This window comes from Alosa pseudoharengus, unplaced genomic scaffold (genome assembly GCF_046254945.1).
Source record: "Alosa pseudoharengus isolate Yale_2024_CS ecotype anadromous, Long Island Sound unplaced genomic scaffold, YU_APseudo_1.1 YU_APseudo_1.1_scf_6, whole genome shotgun sequence".
NCBI lineage: Eukaryota > Metazoa > Chordata > Actinopteri > Clupeiformes > Clupeidae > Alosa > Alosa pseudoharengus.
This window is the reverse complement of record NW_027468848.1, coordinates 31,642,486-31,666,485: the sequence shown is the minus strand read 5'-3', so window position 1 is coordinate 31,666,485 and position 24,000 is coordinate 31,642,486. Positions and strand designations below refer to the sequence as shown.

Below are 24,000 nucleotides of genomic sequence, written 5' to 3'. Positions count from 1 at the left end.
CGCGTAGCCCGGATGATTTGCGTGAGCTGTTCGACGGGGAGTGTGGAAAGCAGCGGAGAGCGTATGATAAGAGCCGTGCGCTGCAGTGCGGTGCTACAAGTTAATTTCATCACACTGTACATCCACGGTTCACGCGACCTTTATGATTAAAATTACTCGCATGTATAAATTCCTCAGTCTTCAACCTGTCAAATCATGTCTATGTGTGTACACTTGAATTGTTCGCGGTGAGAAGACCCCACATCACATGCTCATGTGTGACGTGTGTAGGCGCTCCAATAACCATGTGTGTCTGTGTTGTGTGTGTGTGTTGTGTGTCTGTGTGTGTGTGGGAGGGGTGGTGGTGGTGCAGCGAGTGGGCACGAGAGAGGGAGGGGCTCCCATGCTGAGATTTGACAGTGATGAATGTCTTTGAGGGCAGGGGTACCTGTGAGAGAGAGGGCAGGGGAGGTGAGTGATGAAATGCTGCATTGTAATTTGGCAGTCTCCACTGTGATAAATAACGAGAGCTGTGGAGCAAGCAGCCCACCTCCTCTGCAACCCCACCCCCCAACCCACCCAAACTCATCACTACTCCATGGTGCCGCAGAACTGCTCCCACCCCCCCAAAAAATTTGTCCTTGCAAATTCATACGACTCCCCTAGTCTTTAATTAGACTCTGTGCACACCCAGCCTCTTGGCAAAGTGGATGTGTGTGTGTGTGTGGTTTTCTTTCTTACTGGTAGTAAACCCAATATAGATATTGCATCCTCTGTTCCTGAGCCAACAGGTTTATACAATACGAATTCCAAATGCTGCAGAAGGTGAAGAAAGAGGCTGTAGTACAGAACCTCGGCAGAAGAAGAGAATTTTTTTTATCTCCCTTTTATGCCAGTGACTCTGTAACACTTGTCTGTTTGTCGAACATGAAAGGATGCGGCTTCTCTGATTTTTGAGATCCTAGAATATCTCACTTTGTGCCGCAAAGTTTCTTTGCAATCATCCTTTTTTTTTATTATTATTCTGCATTGTTTTTTTTCCCTTTGACTATTGTGTCTTCACTACCTTCCAGCTGTCATCAAGCGCACGCTGAAATTAAATTAGCAATTAGAGAGGCTCCGTGAAATGGATGAGACTCAATAATGCCAAGGAGAAAAATAACTTTGTCTGCAGAAGCACACCATTTTCCAAGGTCCTCAACATCTTTTATCTTTCCCATTTGTTTCCCAACCTTGATGTAAGTGCCTGCACATCGACTAACCCCCGAGAAACGCATGCGCTTGATCAGATCGGGGTCGGGGGGGCTCAGGCACACCCCAAAATGTCTCTCTGATGTTTTTTTGGAGTGAAGGTTGACATGCAAGTGTGTGAGCTTGTGTGTTGTGTGACGTGACAGTCATCAAAGGCTGTGCTCTCCAAGGGGCCTCGGCGAACCAAAAACCGAATCCCATTTATTTAGGCGGGATAATTACCGCCGAATCTTCAGAATTTCTGCCTCCCAGAGTCCCCCCACGTTCTTCCTCCACGTGTTTTTATTTTTTTATTTGCATTTTTTTCCCCGAGGCAGTCTGCTGACAGTGTGATGACACAATGCAGCTCCTTTGTTTTGACAGATGCGGGGGGAGACCTGGGTCTTGTAGTCGGTTGGCATGCAGAGACCCAGCACGTTGACAGGTGGTGATGGTAGCTTCTCTTTGACATGCTCCCACTGATCTCTCCATTCCTTCCTCTCCCTCCCTCTCCCTTTCTCTCTCACTCTTACTGTCATTCTCCCTGCCCCTCTCTCTCTCTCTCTCTCTCTCTCTCTCTCTCTCTCTCTCTCTCTTTTGCTCTTTTTCTCTCTTCTACCTTTTTCTCTCTCCTCAGGGTTTGCACGAGGAATGCCAGTACCTTTTCCAGCCACAACTCATTGTCCAGAGGCTTATCGGCATCTCGGTGCTGTACCCTGGCTACTTCATCGACCAGATGATCCCTATTCACAACAGATCGGTCCTCTACAAGTGAGTCACCTCTCCCCCTTTTGTTTGACTGCAACAGCAACATAAGATGGTTCCCTTGCCCCCCTCTCCATCTTTTCTCTCTTTCTCTCTCTCCATCCTTTATCTCTCTCCCTCCTTTATCTCTCTCACTCTCTCCCCTTCCCAAGTGCACATGCGCACACACGCTCTTGCAAACCCATTAAAAGCTTGTGGAGCTCGACTGTCTATACTGATTCATTTATTGGTGGCCCAGTCCATTTGGTAATAGAGCGGCGTTCCTCTTTGCAGGCAGATTTAGCACGTACACTCTCATGATGTCTATTTTAAGGGCCTTGTTTCAAGTGAGGAGAGCTGATTAAGATGCGGATGCCATTTGCAGTAAAGCTCTGAATGCTAACGGCAGGCAGTCTCTCGCTGCCATTTAGCTCTCTCTGTCACACACACACACACACACACACACACACACACACAAATGTATGTCTGCACAGTACACAGAGGCAGACATACACACACATACACTTTCACTCTTTCTGGTCTCCCCTCTCTCATATACTTTCCTCTTTAACACATACACGCATGCACACACACACGCCTTCTCACCGCACTGTCTCACGTAGCATCTTTTATTCCTGCTCTTTCTCTCTCTCTCCCTCTCTCTTTCTCTCTCTCTCCCTCTCTCTCCCTCTCTCTCTCTCTGTCTCTCTCTCTCTCTCTCCCTCTCTCTCTCTCTCTCACATACACACATACTCACTCTCAAACACAAACACATGCACACCTACTCACCACACTGTCTCACGTAGCCCCTCTGTCACACACACACACACACACACTCACTCACTCTCTCTCTCTCTCTCTCTCTCTCTCTCTTGCTCTCTCTTTCTCTCTCTCCCCCGACCCCAACTCCCCTCTTCCTCTCATTGTCATTCATCATTCCAGGCACATCCTCCCTCTCCTCCATCCTCCACAGACTAGCTCTCCACTCTCATTAATTTCACATATTAATGGGCCCCTCTCTCAATTATCAAACCAAAGGAAGAGAAAAAGAGTCAGGAAAGAAACTCCTAAATGCTTACACGCATTACCAACAACAGCAACAGCAACAGCAATGACAACAGCAACAACAACAATAACTGCAATTGGGCACAAGAAGCATTGATGTGCTAAAGGTTGGATAAAAGGTGCTATCGGGAGACTTTTCGCCTGCCTGTAATGTGTGCTTCAAGCCCAGTTTGAAAACACACAGTCGAAGCAAGTGGCTGATAACAGTTTTCATTCTTCCGCTGATGGCAAGTCTGTTATTTTCACCCTGTTGTCAATCTCTGGAGAGTGCATCTTTACAAAACACGCTGTTCTTTGTGTTTTTCTTTTCTCCAACCCTCCGTTAGTGAGGCGCTACTAAAAGCACATTATGTACAGTGCAAACACACATGGATTAACTTCTGTATGGAGGTAATTATATACATCTTGTTGCGTAATGTCACTCCTTGATAATTTGACTACATTATGATTCATTAAGTGATATGCAGGCCTCTCCTCCTAATTATTTTGTCAGGTAGTTTCCCACCCTGACATATTACTGGAGTTCTGAAGAGTCTATCAATTATTCATTTATCTTAATTAATGTATCTTCATAATGACTTTAGATAAGCCAAACTAAAGAAGTGCAGAATTTGCACACAAAAGTACAGGTGGAAACGTTCTTTATCTTACATATAGAAACACACTTGTATACATTCACTCAAAGAACATAACTTTTGCAAGGTGCGTACGAGAAGAGCAAAGGTCAACGAACGTTGAGCTGAGAAACTCCCACACACTTCATTTATTTTAGACATGTTTCAGCAGATTTTAATAATTTAAATTATTTCCTCAATATGTTTACTACAATGCCACTACATGAATGACTGAGGGTGAAGACATGGAACATAAGTAAGGGATAATGGACGACACGGAATTTGGTTCACAGAAAGAAATGCACGTTTGAGATGGTAAAACGGCCCCAACGCACCAGTGGAGAGTCGTTACACCTCGTAAGTGCATTTGTGAACCGAATGCCGTGGAGTCCATTATCCCGTTTGTACCACTGTTGCCACTGCTGTTTATTTATAACGCTTTAATCACTAAAATTGTCTTGTTTGTAGAATTACTTCTTTCCGCCAACATATAAACTCATTTCTCAACTTGCAGGACAAACTGCCGTTACTAGTTCTAAATGGATGGTTGCTATGGCCAAAGGCCAGTTGTTAGTTCCATCTCTCCTGTTGTCAAGTGTGCATATCCTGGGTTTCTGATGAACCTTATCTTTGAAACATCACTATTTTACTTAGCTTACTGCAATGCATTTTTAAATAGCTAAAAGCCACCTCCGTCATATGCTATTCATCATATGCAATGTTGTTCTGAACGTCTGTATTTTATACTGTAGCTCTGGTGCAACGTGACAGTACATTTAAACTTCACATTGAGTTTGGCCAATTGATATACAGTACAACTGGAGCTACAGGTGTGGAAATACCCTATGGTTATTATTACACGTTCTGAAGAATGCATAACAATGGGAAATTCAACCAATTAGTGGTATAATGGAAAATAAAAAAGACATGTATTACGTTGCCTTCACACTGGGTCCGTTTATCTGGACCATACCCGAGTGCGATTATTCCCCCCATGCCCTGACCCAGCTCTCTGTTCAGATTACATTTTGCGGATCAGGGTCCGTTTATGTCAGGGGTGTCAAACTGATATTAGGCAGTGGGCCGTATTCGTTGGAATGAGACCTCGTGGGGGCCGTCACTGTCATGGTCATTGTCATTTCTCTGCAGTGGTATCAGTGTTGTTTGGTGATATACTCCCTTACTTTACCCACTTGAGAACAAACAAGTACAGATCATCTACTGCCGTCATATCCTGCTCTTTCTCTCTTGAAACACCCTACTTCCATGTCAGTTTTTTTGGCCTCTTCCTCCTGATGATGGTTTGTAGTGTTAGTTTTAATGAATTTATCACAGAAATTGCTTATTCCAAATTGTTGAAGACAACTGGATGTGAATATCTTATCTAACTATCTTATCTTATTATTCTTTCTAATGTTTCCCTTCCTACCCAAAACATCTGGTGGGCCGTATTAAACCTGCTGGCGGGTCTGATCTGGCCCCCCGGCCTTATGTTTCACACCCCTGGTTTATGTCTGTGAGGCAATTCCCTTTTTTTTCTTTTCCAGGCAAAATAAAAGAATGAAACAACCTGTTTGTGTAAACTTCTTTGACTTTCTGATTATGTTAACACATCCTATTGCCTTTGATTGGATATTTGATGTGTTGTTCAACATGAACAATTGCAGAACCATGAAAGTGAAAACTACATTAATTAGCTGGTGGTTAAATATATGCAGATATGAATACAATTAGCTCAGGTTACACCAGCAACATTGAGTCATCTGGCCATAACTGAAATTAAGGCTGAGAGGAAACTAAATCTGATTTCTCTGTTTTGCTTGCATTGTGAAAATAATTAGTCAAAAGACAATGGTATTATGCATGAATGTCTCTCCATAGGAGGTTGAAAGGCTGCTTAGCATCTCCCCAGAGCTCTGATGCAAATCTGATTTAGCAACTGTCATTAACAACTGTCGTTCATATAAAAGAGCACTTTTCAGATTGCTCTCCTCATTGTGTGAGGCTGTTATATTGAGCCTGGCAGCAGTCAGAGTAATTTTTTGGAAGTTTTAGTTGATCCATTCTGCTCCTATGGACTTTGGTTGGCTAAAAATGAGGAGGTCTTAGTGCATAGCCTACTACTCATCGATATGTTTCATCTGAAAGAACAATCCCAGACCTCTGGGATATACATAAAAAACAAAAAACAACAAGCCATCACAGATTCACACATCAAAACAAATTAAGCCATGTCTCACCATAGTTGACAGTAATACACCCTATCAGCCAATGGATATGAGGAGCTCCCCAGTGAAACAACCATTATTTATTTAATTTCTGAAGAACTGCAGCGGCTTTAATGAAGGCACAGTTACTCTACTTTTTACGGTTTCCCAGTGATGGTAGTTTATGACTGTTGATCTGTTATGTGTAGACAGAAATCCAACTGTCATTTGCTGTGTGTAGTAAATTATAGGCACTGTATAGGCCTATAGGCACTGTTTGCAAGGGATTTCAATGTCATATGGGCTTTTATGCTTTTATCATCCTATGAAGCTGGGAAATGGAGGGGTGATACAAAGGAAATATTGCCAGTTAAAACCAATGAGGTACATGACAATTAATGTATGATTTTAGTTTGTTGAATTCAACATGGTAACTTATGATGAAGTACTTTTTGCTCAAGCACCTTTGCTGCTATGGACTTTTGCACAACTCAAGTGGTCTTAGGGAGTAATCAGCAATGTACTTTAGTATTTCAGGAGCGCAAAGGAACTCTGAATCCTTTGGGAAATTTACTGGGCTTTGTTTTTTTTTTTTCACACACCACGCACCACCCCCCCCCACACACACACACACACAAACACACACACACACAGCTTTCCAATATTACAAACTCTCAACCAAAGCCTTATCTTATCAGACTTTAAAGCTAACACAAGCCAGCCATTGACTATGATAAACATGATTTATTTGACTGCTGACAAACTGCCATGCCTTTAATAACAGTAAAATCTGTCTTTTTGCCTCAATTCAGTTGCCGCCTAGAGAAGCTCACTTCCCGTTTAGAAGCCATATGTGTAAATAGAATCCCATCTTTCATTTGACATGATCATATGTCTGTTTAATAGACACGGTTTGCTGGGGAATATCAGACAGCAGTGTCTAGTCATTTGGGCTTTTATGATGCAACAAAAGAGATTGATTTGAGCCGAGCCAATCCAGTTGTTCTGCCGTCTGATGAAATGTTACTGTGGGCCTAAAATGGGTTTCAGTTAAAATCCAGAGAAGTCATCTATGGAGAGTCTTTTATATCTCTTGGTGCCATGCTGTTTGGGTTTGGTTCAGCTGAAGACTTCAGAGGGTTAGCTCTACCTTGTCGTGACTTTCATCCCAGTGGGGCCAATTAATTCTCTAACATTTTCATTAATCAATTAATTCTCTATCATTTTCTATCAATTCTACAACATTTTAAGAGAGTAACTTTCAGAATATTCACACCTCGTAATAAGGAGGAACGTGTAATTGTTACTCTCATTTTGTGTGAAATTGCCCTTTCTTCTGGAGCTGGATTCACAACATTAAAAGGATTTACAATAATATGTTGCCTGTGAGTACAGAAAAGTAGGTCACGTAAAACAAGGATGATTGAGTGCCTGTGAAGCAAACATGTTACTGACTTGAGTGCCAAATGTGTGAAAGAATATCTTTGTGTGGGTGTTGTGAGATGGAGGAGGACGCCTACACCCTGGATAACTCAAGCAACTTTAGTACAGCTGGCATTCAAAACAATAAGATGGACACAGGCCAAACGTCTCAGCCAACCCACAGGCAGTGATACCGTTTTTGTAAGGCATCAGCTAAGATGGAGAAGGCACACACAGTTGGGGTGTCAGTGGGGTCCCATCCGGTCAGCAGTGTGACAGCAGCCTGTGCTGAAGTCTGTTCTTGGTGCAGTTCCAGAACAGAGACTCAAGACATTGTATTACAATGCCCTTGTTGCATTATTACCGTGCCCTTGGTTCATTCTGATGACTACAATAATTAGTAGACATTGTCACATCAATACTGTACTGTCACTGCATCCTAGCGTGTTGTCTAATCCTGTAGAATTTATTTTTATATTGTCAGTGTGATGTTGCTTATTATTACTCAACATGCTGCTACACTATGCTATGCTAAATTGTGTAATTACAATGTAATAAAGGGACTATAAAATAAAATGTGGCCTGAGGTACACATCATTTATGTTTTCCTTTCTTTCTTTTCTCCTATGCTTCTTGCAGAGTCTTCATACCCAACTACATATCCCGGGTGAAGGTGCAGCTAGTGGACTGCAACACTCGCAATCGGAGTGCCGAGAGCTGCCCCGTGGTCCTGAAGATTCGCTCGAGGGCCCCGCCGGTGCACAACTCCAGCGCCCTGGACTGCCGTGAGTGGAGCCCGTGCGAGCTGGAGACCACGGTGCCCTCCTGGGAGCACTGGTATTACATCCTGGTTGAGCGCTACCTGAGCACGGCAGACGTGTACTTCCGCATCGGTGTTCAGGTGACAGGTAAGACCCTTTCCTTACGAGACCAAGCTCTTTCTGTACCCAACGGTCGTTTCAGAGACTTTTTCCAGACAACGAATTTCTTTTTGCAGTTTGTTTTTTAGCTGATAAAAGTTACCCCTACGCTTCTGTTTTTTTGTTGTTTTTCCCACTCTCAGAGAAGTTTGAAGAGCTGCCGCTTTGTCCCCGGGAGCAGCTGTGCTGTTGACTTGTTTGCCTATTAGCACAAATCAGGCGCATCTGTTTATGCACGCTTACACAAAATCCCCTTAAGTGGCCTGGTAATTCACATTTGAAATTCTGCAGTGTAATGTCGCACTCAATGTGTTGCACTTTGATGTAGGTTTGTAGGCTCTTCAGGGGGTCTGTTTTTTTTGGTGTATTTTTTTTTTTTTTGGGGGGGGGGGGGGGTTGCTTAATACAGCGATAAATCCTCAAGATGGTGGGCAGTGTTAACAGCGTGGCATGATATCTCTTTCTTTGTGTGAATTTGCCCATTCAGTGCCATTTCCGCAAGGAGCGCCAGAGGGGGTTGGGGGTTTGGGTTGTGGGGGAGGGGAGGGGGGGGGGAGGGTTGTGGGTCAATGGAATGGCATGCCAGTGCCCTCTCTCTAATACATCAGCCATTGCATTTGCCAGTAGCACTTTTGGATGCCCTGTCATGTTGGCGTGTATAGAAATATTTTAAGCTTGGCACAATTAAGATTAAAGGGGAACAGCTTGATGATTTGATCTGCGATCCATTAATTCTTTATTGGGATTTATCTCTGCAAATGTTGCGGGCATATGGCTCCCACTTGTCGCGAGGGCATGAGCGCCCAGTCAAACTGCGATGAAAGAAATTGGATGTATTAGGGGCTTTTAAAGGCGAGGCGCTTAATTTGTTGGCAACCAGGTTCCTCGGGCCATTGGATCTGCGCAAATAGAAATTGAGGAGGAAATCAAACAGTGTTTTGATAGAGAGACTCAGCGATGAATCTCGCTGACAAATTGGCTCAATGGCTGCGGCAGATGAGGCCTCCTCAATGCAGAATGATGTCACGTCCATCACCTCACCAACACCTTTGATACAATAGGCCGTTGATGAGATTTTTTCGTGTCGTGTGTCTTTAGGTCTTTTCACAAATATGGCAATCAGGCAATAAGTGAAAAGTGCGAAATTGATTGGCAATTTGGTTCCATGGCTGAGGACCCTTGTTATCACAGTGCAGCAGGAAGCAGGATGCCCACTGCTTCATCCGCCAAACACTCACCATCAAAGAATAGGGCAGCTGTGTTTCAACCCTACACTTTACATTTCAAATGTATTTGATATAGTATTTCAAAGACATCTGCACCCTAGGCAAAACCAATGCGGAAAGGAGCTCATACCTTTTGAGTTTAATTCTTTGAGCAATGAAGCTGTGGGGGGGGGGTGGAGCAGGTTAGATGTGGTTCGGCATTGATTGTTTTCTTTCAAACGTGTAGGCGAGATAAAACATGGTTGGAAAGAAATGGAACCTGGTTGTGAATGAAGGTGTTTCAATGCGCAAGCAAACTATTCCATTTCAAACAGTGACAGTTGTACGGGTTGGGGAGGGAGGTGCTGCTGCTGCTGCTGCTGTATTGGTTTCCTTGCTGTTCCAGGCAGGGACACAAACAGACAGAAAAGGGTTTGGACAAGCTCAGAGCGAGACTGATGACTGATCTGCTCCACGCAACCAGGCTCTGTCAGCCTTGTCCTTGTGCTACATACGCCACATTTGATTAAATCAGTTTAAGGTTTCACCCCCCCCCCCCCCCCCTCCCCCTTCTATCTGAGTCTGACAGTCAAGCTCAATTCAGTCCCTTTGTTCTATGATTTGCAGTGATGGGATGTAAAGGTAGGGTTCGGTAGAGGTGGGCTGGGGGGAGAGCAGCCAGAGAAAGCTGACTCTGGCACAGACGCCTCCCCGATCATGCACGGAATTGCCAGCCCAGATGCTACAACAGGGCCAAATCCGCTGTGGGCTCTGCCACTATCGGCAGGGGGATCACAAAGAAAGCCATTGATGTTCAATGAGCCTGAACAGCTCTCCAGCCCCAGCTTAGATGAGGCACGCACTTGGGGAACAATTGGCTCTGATCAGATAGGTTACCTGCGGTGGATTACTGCTTATGCGGTGGGACTCAGCGAGAAGGGCACCATCTCTGACCGCTCTCTAAATCTCAAGACTCCGGAGGCTTCTGAGACATGGCCGTGAAAGGCTTTTGTTGGATTGTGCCTGCGTATGTGTTCTATCACACCAGGGTCTTAAAGCCTGAAGCGTTTGCAGCAGCAGCCCATTGGGTTCACATAAGCAGATTTGCTGATGATGACTTTAATGGTAACCATCATAACGTGAGGTGCTTTCGGTTAAGACACTTAGATCGTTAGATGTATGCAAATCAGTTACATACTACAAGAACACAGTCTTTGAAAATTTAGAGTCTATGTGCATATGTGCATTGTGTGCATGTGAGTGTACATGCTTGCGCGCGCATGGGTGGGCTATTTGTGTGTAAGCACTCGTCTACAAAGCATTTTGTATCTTTGTCTTCAGCCTGTAATCTTTAGGGAAAATCCAGTCATCTGTGGTAGGATTGTGTTAATGAGCAGGTTGAGAAGCAAGCATGTATGAATCACATCCCAGCTCTTAAAATAACTTCTATAGTCTGACACCATTTGCTTTCAATTTTCATCACTCGCACGGTGAAAAACCTCCACATCATGAGAGTGTAACTGGTGTGAAATTTTATATACAGAATACTTCCTCACTAGTGCCTGTCTCATCTTAGAGATGAGGGGACCGTCATCGTCTAGCTTTGGCCCTGAAGTGCTTTTCAGCGTCTCTTTGTGATATAATTAATCAGACAGAGGATAATTAAAGAAATGCCACAGCTCCTTGAAATCTCTTTGTCATGTAATTGTCAGTGAAAAGCTGGTGCACGGTAAGAGAAAGACCATAAACGGTCTTTTCAAGATTGATTCTGATGATTATCACCTATGTGCCATTCGGAGAAGTGTGCACCATTGCTGGCCTCCCTATGCCCTACTGTCTCCTCCGTGAAGAGATATTAATTAATGTGTGTGTGTGTGTGGGTGTGGGTGTGGGTGTGGGTGTGTGGTGTGTGTCTGCTATGTAATCTTGTATACACCCTAGAGTTTAGTTTTGGCTTAGGATTCGATTGGACATTCTATCACACAAAGCGAACCCAGAGGAGCTATTTCCTCAGAGTCAATATCATAGTTTGCAGCGATATTGGGTGTGTGGTATTTACAGAGATGTTTCAAAGATTTCCCCGAAAACATCTGCTTCAAAAAATGCAGATTGATTCGTTAGCTTTGATGAGTTGACGAGGGGCACCTGTTACATCCACAGCAAGCCATCAAGATGAAAGCTCTACAAGGCATTGAAGTTATGGGTGTGATCAATGGCAATGATTTCCTATACAGAGACCAGTGAGTGTGCCCTCTTCCATCTCAGTCCATTCCCGTTGCACTGATGGGTTTTAATAATGCTTGTGCTCAGTAGCGAGTCCAGACAGCCTTTTATTTGTAGTCTCTCTGTGAACGTAGCACTTCCTGGCATTGCCCCTATCATGACCCCATGTGGTTGCCCCTGCTGGACAGCGTACTGGGCATTCTTACCCATTCTAACCTCAAACCTCAAACTCTCTGTTTGTGTTTGTGTTTGTGTTTGTGTGTGTGTGTGTGTGTGTGTGTGTGTGTGTGTGTGTGTGTGTGTGTGTGTGTGTGTGTGCCAAACCACTGACAGACGGAGTGAGAGTACCATCAGACAGAGAAGAGAGTGGTGCATCGAAGGTCCATCAAATATTAACTGCCCTGGCCCTGACCCACCATCACACACGTGGTTGCAGGGATATTTCTGTTTGAACTGAGCTGTGTGGTCTTTGCTCTCGCCAGGCATCAAATGCTGACACTCCTGCACTGTCTCTCTCTCTCTCTCTCTCTCTCTCTCTCTCTCTCTCTCTCTCTCTCTCTCTTGCTCCCTTCCACGATTTCAATTTCAATGTCAGATTCGGTGAAAATGAAGTCTTACTTATCACCCAGTCCTTGAACAAAGTGATGAATTGATAAAGTAAGACTCTTTAAAAAAAAAAGAAAAGCAAAAATGGAGCTCAGGATGTTGTGACCTTTTTCACTAATCCTTATTGATTGTGCCTGCTATCTAATCTCTAGAAAACATCACATTAATACAAGGCACACTCTTACTTCGCAATATAGCCAGATGACATTTATTTTTTCCCCTTTCTCATTCTTTTCCCTCCAGTTTCTCTTAGTTACACTGCAGTGGCCCAGCTGATTGTGTCTTTAATTGTGATCATCGCTCATTACTCGGGGCCCCTCCGGGACCCCCATTTCCCCCTTGTCGTTTGAGTGACAATCCACAAAGCCAAATTGAAGCTGGCAGTCCCGGGATTTCAAGAGCAGTTTCCAAGACAATGAGCCCTGGCTTTCAAGTTTGCTAACGACGGCACTTCATCATGGAGATGTAATTGAAACATCAGGAAGAAAGGAGAGAGAGGGAGAGAGAGAGAGAAAGAAAGAGATAGGGGGGCATTTTGCGCATGCGATGTATGTCAACCTTATTTGCCCACATAGCTTTTCCTTTTTTTTGGTTGTTTTTCATCCAAAGGGGTTATTAGAGCAAGAACATAAACGTCGCTTTGCTGCAATCATCCCTCTTTGTTTACATGGCATTTGCTACCTTGTGATTGAAGCAGCCCGTAATTAGCCTGTGCTCTCCTGACACCTCTCATGTTGTGGTGCACGTAATCAAACCTTGATGATGATTGATGCTCCCTGTTTGTTACCCTGATTGTTTTCAATCTTTCTGAACCTGTTAATATTCCTGAAATATCAATATTTCCCAATTCCCTGAGAACGAGCGAGCGGTGGGAATCAGAGTCAATTTGTCATTCATGGTAATGGAACGACTCTCTGTGCAGGTGTGCTGCACCGCTAAGAAAGTTTCTGGAAAACGTGTGGCTGTGGTTTGAACAGTAGAACAGTAGAGGACAAATAAAGATGGCTGGCTGAGTCACATATATAGTATTGGGGTGTGTGTGTGTGTGGGGGGTGGTGGTTATCAATTGGTATTGATTTGTTTGCACTGCGCTTCACAGAATAGGACTGATAGAGATGCATTGGATTTTTGTTTATGGCCACGTTGTGGTTTCGCCTCTATGTTATACATCAAAATGGAAGGGTTGGGGGTTAGATAGAAGGGTGGGGGGTTCAATCTCTTTGAATGCAATCCCATTTTCCAGCTGATATCTATGGACACTTTTTCCCTCCAATGAATGGGTCTGTGCTATGTCATACCTTATTAACGATTTATACACGCTTTTTTTGCAGCGGATGGTGCCTGCCCCATCTAGCCAGACCTGCAAATGCTGTCCTCAGCCCAAACTCAGTGGCAGAGAAATACCTGCTGCCACGATGTTTGCAATGACCAACTTTCTTGAGGTCACAAAATGATTTCACACACCCGGATTGCTTTTTTATTGACTTTCGCTTTCGCTCACCAACAAGAGGGTGGGCGACGCGTCGGAGTAGTATCTCCAGATGCAGAGGTTAAGCGCAAAAAATTGGATCCATAGATTTAGTGATTTATGAGATGCCAGGAATATCTGCAGGGCGACTCTGGTAAAATGAAGAAGCTGTCAGGGCACAGAACGCAACATGGGGAATGAGAATGAGGCTGTTTAGCTCCTCGGAGTTACAAAATGCTTGGCATAAGAGGCCTTCTAACTTCTCCTACAGCGCCTAAGGGTTATCAAATGGAGATATTTGCTCATGGCAATGTAAAAACTCTCCCTTTCCTTATTTCTCTGCAATGTTGATACATAGGAGGCTGTCCTAGAGGTGTGTGGGTGGATATAAATGCGTATGTCGGCTAGGTGAAGGCTCAGAGTGGTCAACAGGCCTGTAGGCATGTCTCACCCCCACAACCACCTGGTGGCTTCTCCTCATGAGATTTGTACAGTTCAGTTCAGTTCAGTTAACTTCTGTTTTGTTTGGTGATTGTTCTGAAATGCAAACAAAGATGGTGGTCCACACAGTCGAGTTTGCCACAGCTAACAGGACTGAAGAGGTGGCCAATACATGTCAATCAGGGAGACAATGTCAAACTCCTAAATGTGAGACACTTGAGTTAGGGCAGGGATGCGACTGATTGCTGACTGAGCCAAAGATAGATGACTGAGACTAGCCTCGTCAGTTACTAACTTCACCTGTTTGACTGACGCTTTCTTGACCCGACACCATGTTGGATCTTTGTGGAGTCTGCATCAAAGAAGTAGTATGTGTGAGTTCTTCTCACTATTGCGTCTGCTGCATAACCCTTCATCAGCTAGCTTCGCCATTGTCTACTTCAAAAGTTATTAGATTTGATTATTTTGGTTTGTTTGTGAGATTGCTTTCATGTTTCTTCTGGCTATAGACACATTATATTGTGTTATAATTATCTTGTGTTTAATTTCATTTTTACACCACATGAAACAACTTGCCACTCAGTGGAACACTAATTTAGGATAGAAGCACAAGGAGGAAAAATTAGTGAAGACATGGGCTAGATAATAAGCAAGGTGTGTATGCCCTTGGCCTGGGTTGAGATGATGAAATACTGTGTCAGAGAGACCAAGTGAGGAAGAAAGAGATTTGAACGTTTCTCAAAACCTTTGTTGTGTGAAATCCACACAAGGCATGGAGGACACAAGGAGGCACACTTCTCCAACAGACATCCACACTCACCTGTTACATGTACGAAAACTTATGGAAGGTGTGAACAAGGCCAGGGCCTTGTGTAACCCCCTCAAGATTTATCCCCAGAACAACAGCAAACTCCGTGAGGGAAAGAAGTCAATTCAATTAATTAAAGCCTATAAACAATTAAGTCTGTAGTCTCTCAGCAGTACTACATGAGGCAGATAATACGACTGTGCATGGTTGCCGATTGCTGACCTGAAATAACTTTTCAGCTTATTAGTTATTAGACACAACACAATCATCTTAATGAACACGTGTTAAATGCAAATCAATCCCTATCTGTGTAATGCACTGTCAAGGAGGGCCTCAGACACTGTGCACTGAAGTGAATAAAAGGCAGCCATTAAAGTCAGCACTTCTGCGACTGGGAAAATGAACCGCAAACTGGTGACGGGCGTTTTGCGGAGCTAGTTCCACCGGTTGTTGCTGGTTCCAGTGCCGTGTGAGAACGATTTCAGCGAACCATCCAGGAGGAAGAGCCCCAAGTCACCTCCATGGGGCTAGAGTTTCGGATTCTCTTGTTTATCACTTATGGTTTTGCTGGGGGGAGAGACAGACATACAGACAGCCAGGGAGGCAGAGAGGCTGTTACAGTAGAAAGAAAGAAAAAAAAAATAAGAGAAGAAATAAACAGAGGAAGAGGGAAAGTAAGTAAGTAAGTAAGTAAGTAAGTAAGTAAGTAAAGGAAGAAAGAGCACAATCCTTAACTCATAATTCAGCTGCTCACCTCCCTGGAGCTGCAGAGACTGTTTACCGTTTTTCTCTCCACAAACTTCGGTAATGCCCTCCAACTCCATTAGTTCAGCTAATCAGTTTGATGTGTGCATATCTCGCCCCACAGTTGCCGTACTCCGTGCCCCCTATCTGCCCTGTCCAAGTGGAGACCTGCTGATTCTTCCCTTTTTGTGGCAGAGCAGATACCAAGTCCATTATTTTGAAAATTAACCATTTTTGAAAGAAAAAAAAAGACAGAATAATCTCCAACAGTCACTGTCTCTGCCTATCTAATCCTATTAAATTTAATACAATTTGAGACACGTTTCTAAGCAAAGAAAGGTCTGTGTGCTATCCATAAAGGTACTGAACTTTAAAGGCGGCCATTTTGGGCTAATCCGCTCAAATCCTTCCCAGGTGATGAACGATGAAATTGTATTATACAGAGCGTTATAAATGAAAACCATTGGATTTAAATATTTGAAAAGCTGAAACATAAATGTAGGAATCTTTGAGCACACACCTAGATGATATCCCTATTACCGGTAAGTAAAATCAATACACAATCAGAGTCTCAATAGGTAAGGCTACAAATAGAAGTCGAAAGACTGGCATTTCTCCGGCCATGTAACCGGTACTTATGAGCAAAATTCTAAGCAAAGACATTCATGAAAAAACATAATACACATTTTTCTTTTTCAATCACTGGGTGAAAAACCTATTTTTTTTTACAATCAGTGGCAACATGGCAACAAAATGTTGACTTTGTTGGCCTTTGGCAATTAGTGAAGTGGAGTAAGGCATGAGTAACGCAGAACATTGGTTTCAGTAAACTAATTACCTACTCCATGTTCAACCCAGCCAGCTAAACAAGCTCTCTCAAGCCCATCAGTGAGATTATAGGGCCTGTTTAATACGGATGAGGACACGAGCCGATGATGAAAAAGCCTTTGAATGTGGAGTCGGGTAAATGCTGAGCCATGTTCTATAAAACGTGTTGAGAGTGCAGCCCTGAGGTTTGTTTTTTATGACTGTTCCCCCGTCGTATCGGAATACGCTGCCACAGAATTACACCTCCCACTGCACTATATTTCTACTTAATGGTCAGTAGTGCTGAAAGCATTAATAGAAACCAGACAAATATACACCTGATGATGGCTAAAAGCCAAACGCATTAAGCAGGAAACTTACTGTAAGCGTACGTAGACACTCTGTGCTCACTTGAAAGTCCCTTTTGTGATAATGTTATCTAGTCAGTGACTAGTGTAGCATGACCAATGATCTTTGTCAGAGAAATGTATGGCAATGGCCCGATTCAACACTATTATGCATGTTCATCCATCAGAGTGGGGCCATTTGCCAGACATATTGTGTCTCGTTCTAAGCTTTTAAGATTGAATACTGAAAACGGCACATCTCAAAGTTAGTTCAAAATCCATATCCTGTTTGCTATTGAATTTGCAATGGGCTAGGACTGGAGGAAGGAGTAATGGCAGCCATTATACTTTGGTGGAGAATGTAGTTTTTATTTTTCAAATGTTAGTGAACTGGGCTCAACCGTAATTAAAGAAAAGGGGGAAAAATGCCATGTTAGCATTCTTTTCAGACACATCTGAAGACAATTTCTTGGTGGAAAAAAAAATAGTATATTCTTTAGAGCTCTGCAGATCTTAGCTTGTGTGTCTCTACACATGGTAAGAGGGGATTTTTGATAAATGTCAACCATATTGGATTATGGTGAATTAAAAAGGAGGCTCCAGTTTCCCTGAATGCTGCTGAAACCTGCTGCATTGCTCCCCTGCTTTCTCCAAATCCTCTTAACATTTTCCTGAGGAAATCAAAGACAGAGGACTTCAAGAATTAACTAGAGCTATTTCATGCTCTCCAGCCCAACGGTGAACAATATTTACCTACTGTCTAACCTCATTTTCGGCCATGTTGAATCTAAATACATTTAAAGGCTTGTGCGTAGTTCATATAATCTCATGTGTGGGTTCCTTGTCATTAAAAAGAGAGGTAGTGGGGTAATGCAAGGTTGTGTGCCTGGGCATACTGTACCTTCTTTATTAGGACTGGTATGAACTATTGGCCAATGAGACTCAGGGTGCTTCCATAGTGCAGGATGTGGCTTATCTCTGGGATTGTGTGTTTCCCTTTGTTAGCTGCATCCTGTGGCGAGTTGTTGGGCAACCATACTCTCTCTCTCTCTCTCTCTCTCTCTCTCTCTCTCTCTCTCTCTCTCTCTCTCTCTTTCCCTCTCTCCCTCTCTCTCTCTCCCTGTCTCTCCACTGCTCCCGTCTCCTGTAGATCTGAGCTTAGGGTTAAGATAAGACCAGACATCCCTGCGGTTTTGCGGTATAGCGTAGGCTCTGGCTTTCATCTCAGTGTCTGAAATGTGAGGGAAATTTCAGCGCCTTAGAGTACATCTGAGGCCTGTTCTGTCTTTTTGTTCACATCTCCCCCTCTCTCTCTCTCTCTCTTTCTTTCTCTCTTTCTTTCTTTTTCTAATGCTCCTGGTTGAGGGGTCCAGTGGAAATGGCGCTGCTGTGATGTGGGATATGGGCTGGGCACGGATGATTTTGGATACATCCTTTTGGACCTGACGAGATCAGCGCTTTTCATGTCTCCCAGTCCAAAGTCATCTCCCCCCTACTAGCCTACTACATTTTCTCTGCTGTGGTCGCAGAAAAGGACGAGATAAAATGGATATTTTCAATGCTATCAATTTTATCAGCCTTTGCAAATGGAATTGCAGGCCCATACAGTCGTGCTGAATTTGACGGCGTAATATATATTCAAAAGGGAACATGATGGAAATTACCGTGTCGATGAGCTACGAAATGTTAAAGATTTGCACATCACAGCATTTGGGGGGACATCATTGCGGTCCGTCAGGCATGTTTACATAAAGATTGTATTTACAGTTCTTTTGAATTCTTTCACTGCAGACATGGCTTCACATAAATTTAAAAAGCATGGCTTTTCTGTCTTTCCTGGGTCATGCTCACAAAAACTCAGTTCTAGGACATAAAGTTCACGTGACACAGAGAGATTCTCTGGTATAGAACTAAGGGAATTACAAGAAGCATAGATGCATAGAAGCATCTACTGTATGCTGCTCTTTAAGAGCATACATTTTCAATGCAGCGCTCATCTCTTGTCCTGACAAAAGAGCACTTTATGTAGTTATATCTCTCGCGAACACTGCGTAATTTACAGAGTCATCTGTACTGCTCTGCTCTGCTCTGCGTAACTACTCTTTACAGAGTCATCTGTACTGCTCTACTCTACTCTGCTCTGCGTAACTACTCTTTACAGAGTCATCTGTACTGCTCTACTCTGCTCTGCTCTGCGTAACTACTCTTTACAGAGTCATCTGTACTGCTCTACTCTACTCTGCTCTGCGTAACTACTCTTTACAGAGTCATCTGTACTGCTCTACTCTACTCTGCTCTGCGTAACTACTCTTTACAGAGTCATCTGTACTGCTCTACTCTGCTCTGTCCAGTTCTCCATTTGACTCCTGTGTAAAGCACCTGCACCGTGTGAAAATTGCTGTTTGGAGAGCGGAAGTTTCTGTCGGGAGTGTGAGACCCTTTCAGAGAGGAACAAGTCTTAATTAATATGCTCATGTTTTCCAGTAGCCCCCCCCCCCCCCCCCCCCCCCCCCCCCGTTCCCCTAAGCTCATTAAATTGGCTTTTGTGGCTGGCAGACACAGATGCCTGGCCAGGGAGAGAAGAGTGCAAACACACAAATCACTTTGAACTGGAGGGCCACTCTCACCTTTATTAAATATTCATCGGTCTGAAAGCAGAAGAGGAAGCTTGAGAGAGTGAGAAAGAGAGTGTGAGAGAAAGAGAGAGGAAAGAGAGAGAGACAAAGAGAGAACGTCAAATAGAGAGAGAGAGAGAGCGAGAGAATGAGAGAGAGAAACAACAAAATCACAATTATACAAGCCATAAATACTGATGGAGAGTGTTTTAATCTGAGGAGTCTCCTGGCGAAAGTGAAATCAAATGTGCTGCGGCCAGATAAGCCACTCACTGTCAGCAGCCACCTTGTCATTGCCCTGCCGAGGAGAGGAGAGAAGAAAGGGAACACGGAAGTGTGTAATGTCGTCAGGCAGGAGGAGAGAAGAAGGAGAGACGAACCTTAAATAAAAGAAAACACACACACACACACGCGCACACACGCTCAGGGAGAGGAGCACTGCAGGAGCTTGCATCGCAGCAGGGAAGTGGAGGCGGTGGATTCCCTGTGTCTCATTGACCCTTCCTTATCAGGACCCCGGGGAGCCCAAGATACAATTAGGCAGGCTTTGGAGAATAATTTATTTCCCGCTTTAAAACGACGCTGTTCGCGGCAGAAAATCTCAAAATCCGCTGCTGGGATGGTGTCGTGGAGATGAAAAGAAAATCTATCTGATGCATCTCAGAGATGGAGCTGCAGTGGTTGTAGGGAAGTGATGGTTATAGTTTTTTGTCATGTGTTTGGTGTCAGAGCAAATGATACATGTGGGAATGTCTTTTAATGTGGGCCCAGACCCTACAGTAAGCCTAACTGCACAAATCTGCTTTGCAACTAAAACTGGCAAATAAACACATATGGGCCTATTCTCCCAAAGAGAAACACTAATGCGATTCATTCTTGTTGTGTGTATCCAATAAACACGCCCACAGAGACACTATTTATTTGTTTAGCCTTTGGCTCCCATTTTCCTGTTGTCCTTGTTATTGTAACCTTTGACCTTACCTCATTAATCTTGTGCGACACAGTTAGCCACATGTGCCGTAATTAGTCAAATAGCCGTCATGGCCGCATGAGTCCCATCACGGGGAATAAGCGATGTGCTGCGGTAAGCAGCAAGGTGTGCGCCAAATAGAAGCTGGCTCCACGAATAGCAGGGACGGCGTCCTCTAACGAGCAGGACAGATTGAATCCCAGCTGTGCCACCTGGTGTCTCTGAGGGTTGTCGGTGTCTGTCTCTCCTCAGGTGTGTGTGTGTGTATGACACACTCAGGCAGCTCTCCTTGCGTAGATTGGGCTTTCAGGAGTGTGTGTGTGTGTGGCACGTGGGATGTTGTGCTATCCTCCGATCACAGAGTGGTGTTTGATGAGATGTAAATACAGGAGTGGCCTGGAGCATGCACTTAACACAGACAGAGGAGACACAGGAGGAGATGAGATATTTTTGTTTTAATGTCACGCACAGAAATGGCACCCGCGACCCCCGCCGTATTCCTTCATCTGACATGCTAGGCAAAAAACATCAAAAGGACCGGAGTATTCAATATATTATCATATAATAGAGGATTTGAGAGCTCCAGTGTAATGTACCATTATTATTGTATCTCTGCAGAACATTTCAATATCTGTGTAGATATGCCGTGTGCACACAATGTGTAAAAGCAGACATGTTTTTGAGTCCTCCACTCTAGGGAATGAGGTGTTCTTTCATATTACCCAGTGTTCTCTGCATCTGACCTCCTCCCTGCTCCATGAGAAGAGAACGTGTTTATGAAAGTTTTAGAGGCACTCGGCGCAGCAGACAGGCACTCCCTCGCATTAGACAATAGAGGCGGTTCGAAATGCCCTCCTTACTTGCTTTGAGGATGACCTTGGTTTGGCTCACTCTGTGCTATCAGCGAGGCAAGACGAAGAGACAAGGTGTTCATCTCGTCTGATCTAATACCATGCAGAGACAGCAGCAGAGAGACGCATACGTTTTGAGAAATATAGTAAGGCTATAAATAAAAAATAAAAAATAGTTATTCATTTCATATACATATATGTTTATATATACGTATATTTGGCAGACACCTTTATCCAAAGTGGTATCCAAAGTGACTCACAGCAATAGAATAAAATTTAAGCTACAGAGCTATAGCGATATAATAACATTTAAAATACAGTTCAGAGAACAACATAGCTAGGAATTACCATTGCATCTGTCAATACTAGTACTAAAGGATAAGAGTGCCTACATTTTAAGTACTATTCTTGTATACATGTGCATTATATACAATTGAATAAATGGATAAATGAATACAGTACCAGTAAGGTATTTGATCAGACACTTAAAGGTAGGACAAGAGATAATGAGAATTACTCAGCCCTGTCCTATTCCATGCCCTGTGTCTGGACAGGCGATGGCCCCCTGTGGTTGAGTCCTGCATCTGCCCACATCTGCATATTCAGGGAGGTGTTTGGGGTCATGGGAGAGGAGACAGATCTGTAGGACACTGCTTGTGTTTATGGATTCCTGGCCTCATGCCCATAGGGAGGCTGCAAGCATCCTGCACATTCCCATGCATTTCAAACAAGCAAAGCATCATTTTGTCCAAAGATCTGTACTTCTTAGACTAACACATTTAGAACACACAATGGCATGCCACATTGATATTGATTGCCCAATGCTGCTGAACTTTTTTTCCCCAACCTTCAGCTGGCTAGCTTTTATCTGGTGTCATTCATGCCGTTGTTATTCTATTTCATGGTTTATGAATGCAGGCTAATTAGTCATTAACCTCTTAGCCTCTGGCTATGCAGAGTTTTGAAACACCTTCTTCACAGTTTATTTCAGGGAAAACTTGAATGAAAATTTTAACTTTTTAAGAGAGGAACTTTTTTTTACAGATGAAAGAGTAGCATGACAATCATTGGTTTGAAGTGAGAAAAAGCTTCACATACGATTCAAATACAAGCCACCATTTGACATTTACAACAACATTACTCATGTACCACAGTGAATTGAAAATTCAATGTTAAAAGGGAGAGCCTACATCATTCGTTCTTTGCTGTAAACACTCTTAAATCTCAGGATGGCTTTTATTGAGAAATAAATAGTCTTAACAGCTAACACTGCCACCCACAGTGATTCTGCTTTGGTTCATAGTACTGTTCTCTATTCTTGCCTTGTTAGTCTTTCACTCAGTCTTGGCCCATTGTGTGTCGTGTGGGGAGAGTATGTGGGAGCTCAATGCAGCCCACAACCAAAGCCTTGAGCCTCTCGAAGCTTTCAGCTTCCCGCAGCGCAGAAGGTTGCCAAACTCCCACCAGCACCACCATTTTCCAGAGAGTCCATGGGGAATAAGCCAACGATGTTGATGGGATGTTGCAAGGGCATTCAGAAGTCCGAGTATGCAGCAGGCCAAAGCTAATGAATCATCTTTCCATTTTGTATATCCAATGGATCACTTTCCAATTGCAATGTTTGTTTCCTTCTTTAAGCCTTTGTTTCTGGGGAGTTGTCTGAGTCAGATGCAGGGAAGCGGACTTTGACTGGTAGTAGCTGATTGGATTACTGTGACTTGCATTGTTGCGAATGAATGTAATTGTCCAATGTCGCCTGAGCCAGAGTTTGTTTATCCACCTGACATTTGGGTCTACAGTACAATGAGACAACGGCAGCGGCTTGGCATAGCTCTCTTTGGATCGGGAGTGCCTTGGAAGCTACAATAGGGAAGGGGGGGGGGGTTGCTATCAGTGGAATTGTGAAGCCATTGTTCTCTCTCCAACTACAAGATGGATCTCCCTAACCACACAAGAGAGACAGAGAGCGAGGATGCATCTGGCTCCTTAAAAAGGAATGATAGAATAAACCACGAGGCGAAGATGTTTTTTTTCAGAGGCTGGTTTCGAACATGAAAAAGTCACACTAAAAGTCAGTCCCTCATTAACAGATGCCCTATACCCCAAACTGTTTTTTTGTGTGTGTGTGTGTGTGGTGGGGGGGGGGGGGGGGGGGGGGGCTCTAATAGGATCGGGGACTTGTCTCAGTTTCTGTAATAATAACAAAGTAATTAGAAGTCTTGCAACGCGATATCTGTCACTGGTAATTGCATTTTGATTCGAAGCCAAAAAAAAAGAAGAAAAAAAAAACCACGCCTCGCCTGCTAAGGCTGCTTTTCCACCCGCTGCATCTCAACGGAGGGTTATGAGTCTGTGTAATCTGCTTAAACAGTTTACAGCCGCAGATCCCACTCTTTGTGCCTGAGCAGCCGGCAGTTGCTATCTGGGAGGTGTGTGTGTGTGTGTGTGTCTGTGTGTGTGTCAAATTGTCAGTGTCTTTTGAAAAGGACTGAGATGACGAAGTGAGGCTCAAACAAAACTTCCGTGGCCCAAGAAGAGCGTTTCTGCCGTTCGCCGATGTTCCCTTTCTATGTGTCGACATTATTTTTCTCCCTATTCGTCTTCCAACGACTGAGAGTGACCTTTGCTTGCATCACTTTCAGAAATAATGTGAGACAGAGAAAAGGAGAGGTCATAGTACAGAATAATTCTTTATGCTCTCTCCATGATCTCGAGGCTTAATCACACAGTGTGA

The 24,000-nt window shown here is 43.8% G+C and overlaps 1 protein-coding gene across 1 annotated transcript in view; it reads left to right on the top strand.

Annotated features, from left to right (window-relative positions):
* tmem8b (transmembrane protein 8B) overlaps window positions 1-24,000 on the top strand; it is a 71,391-nt gene that overhangs the window by 15,736 nt on the left and 31,655 nt on the right. The window contains exons 4-5 of the mRNA XM_076271361.1: window positions 1,847-1,980; window positions 7,901-8,169. Coding sequence (XP_076127476.1) covers window positions 1,847-1,980; window positions 7,901-8,169 — 403 coding nt within the window. The remainder of the gene's footprint in view (window positions 1-1,846; window positions 1,981-7,900; window positions 8,170-24,000) is intronic.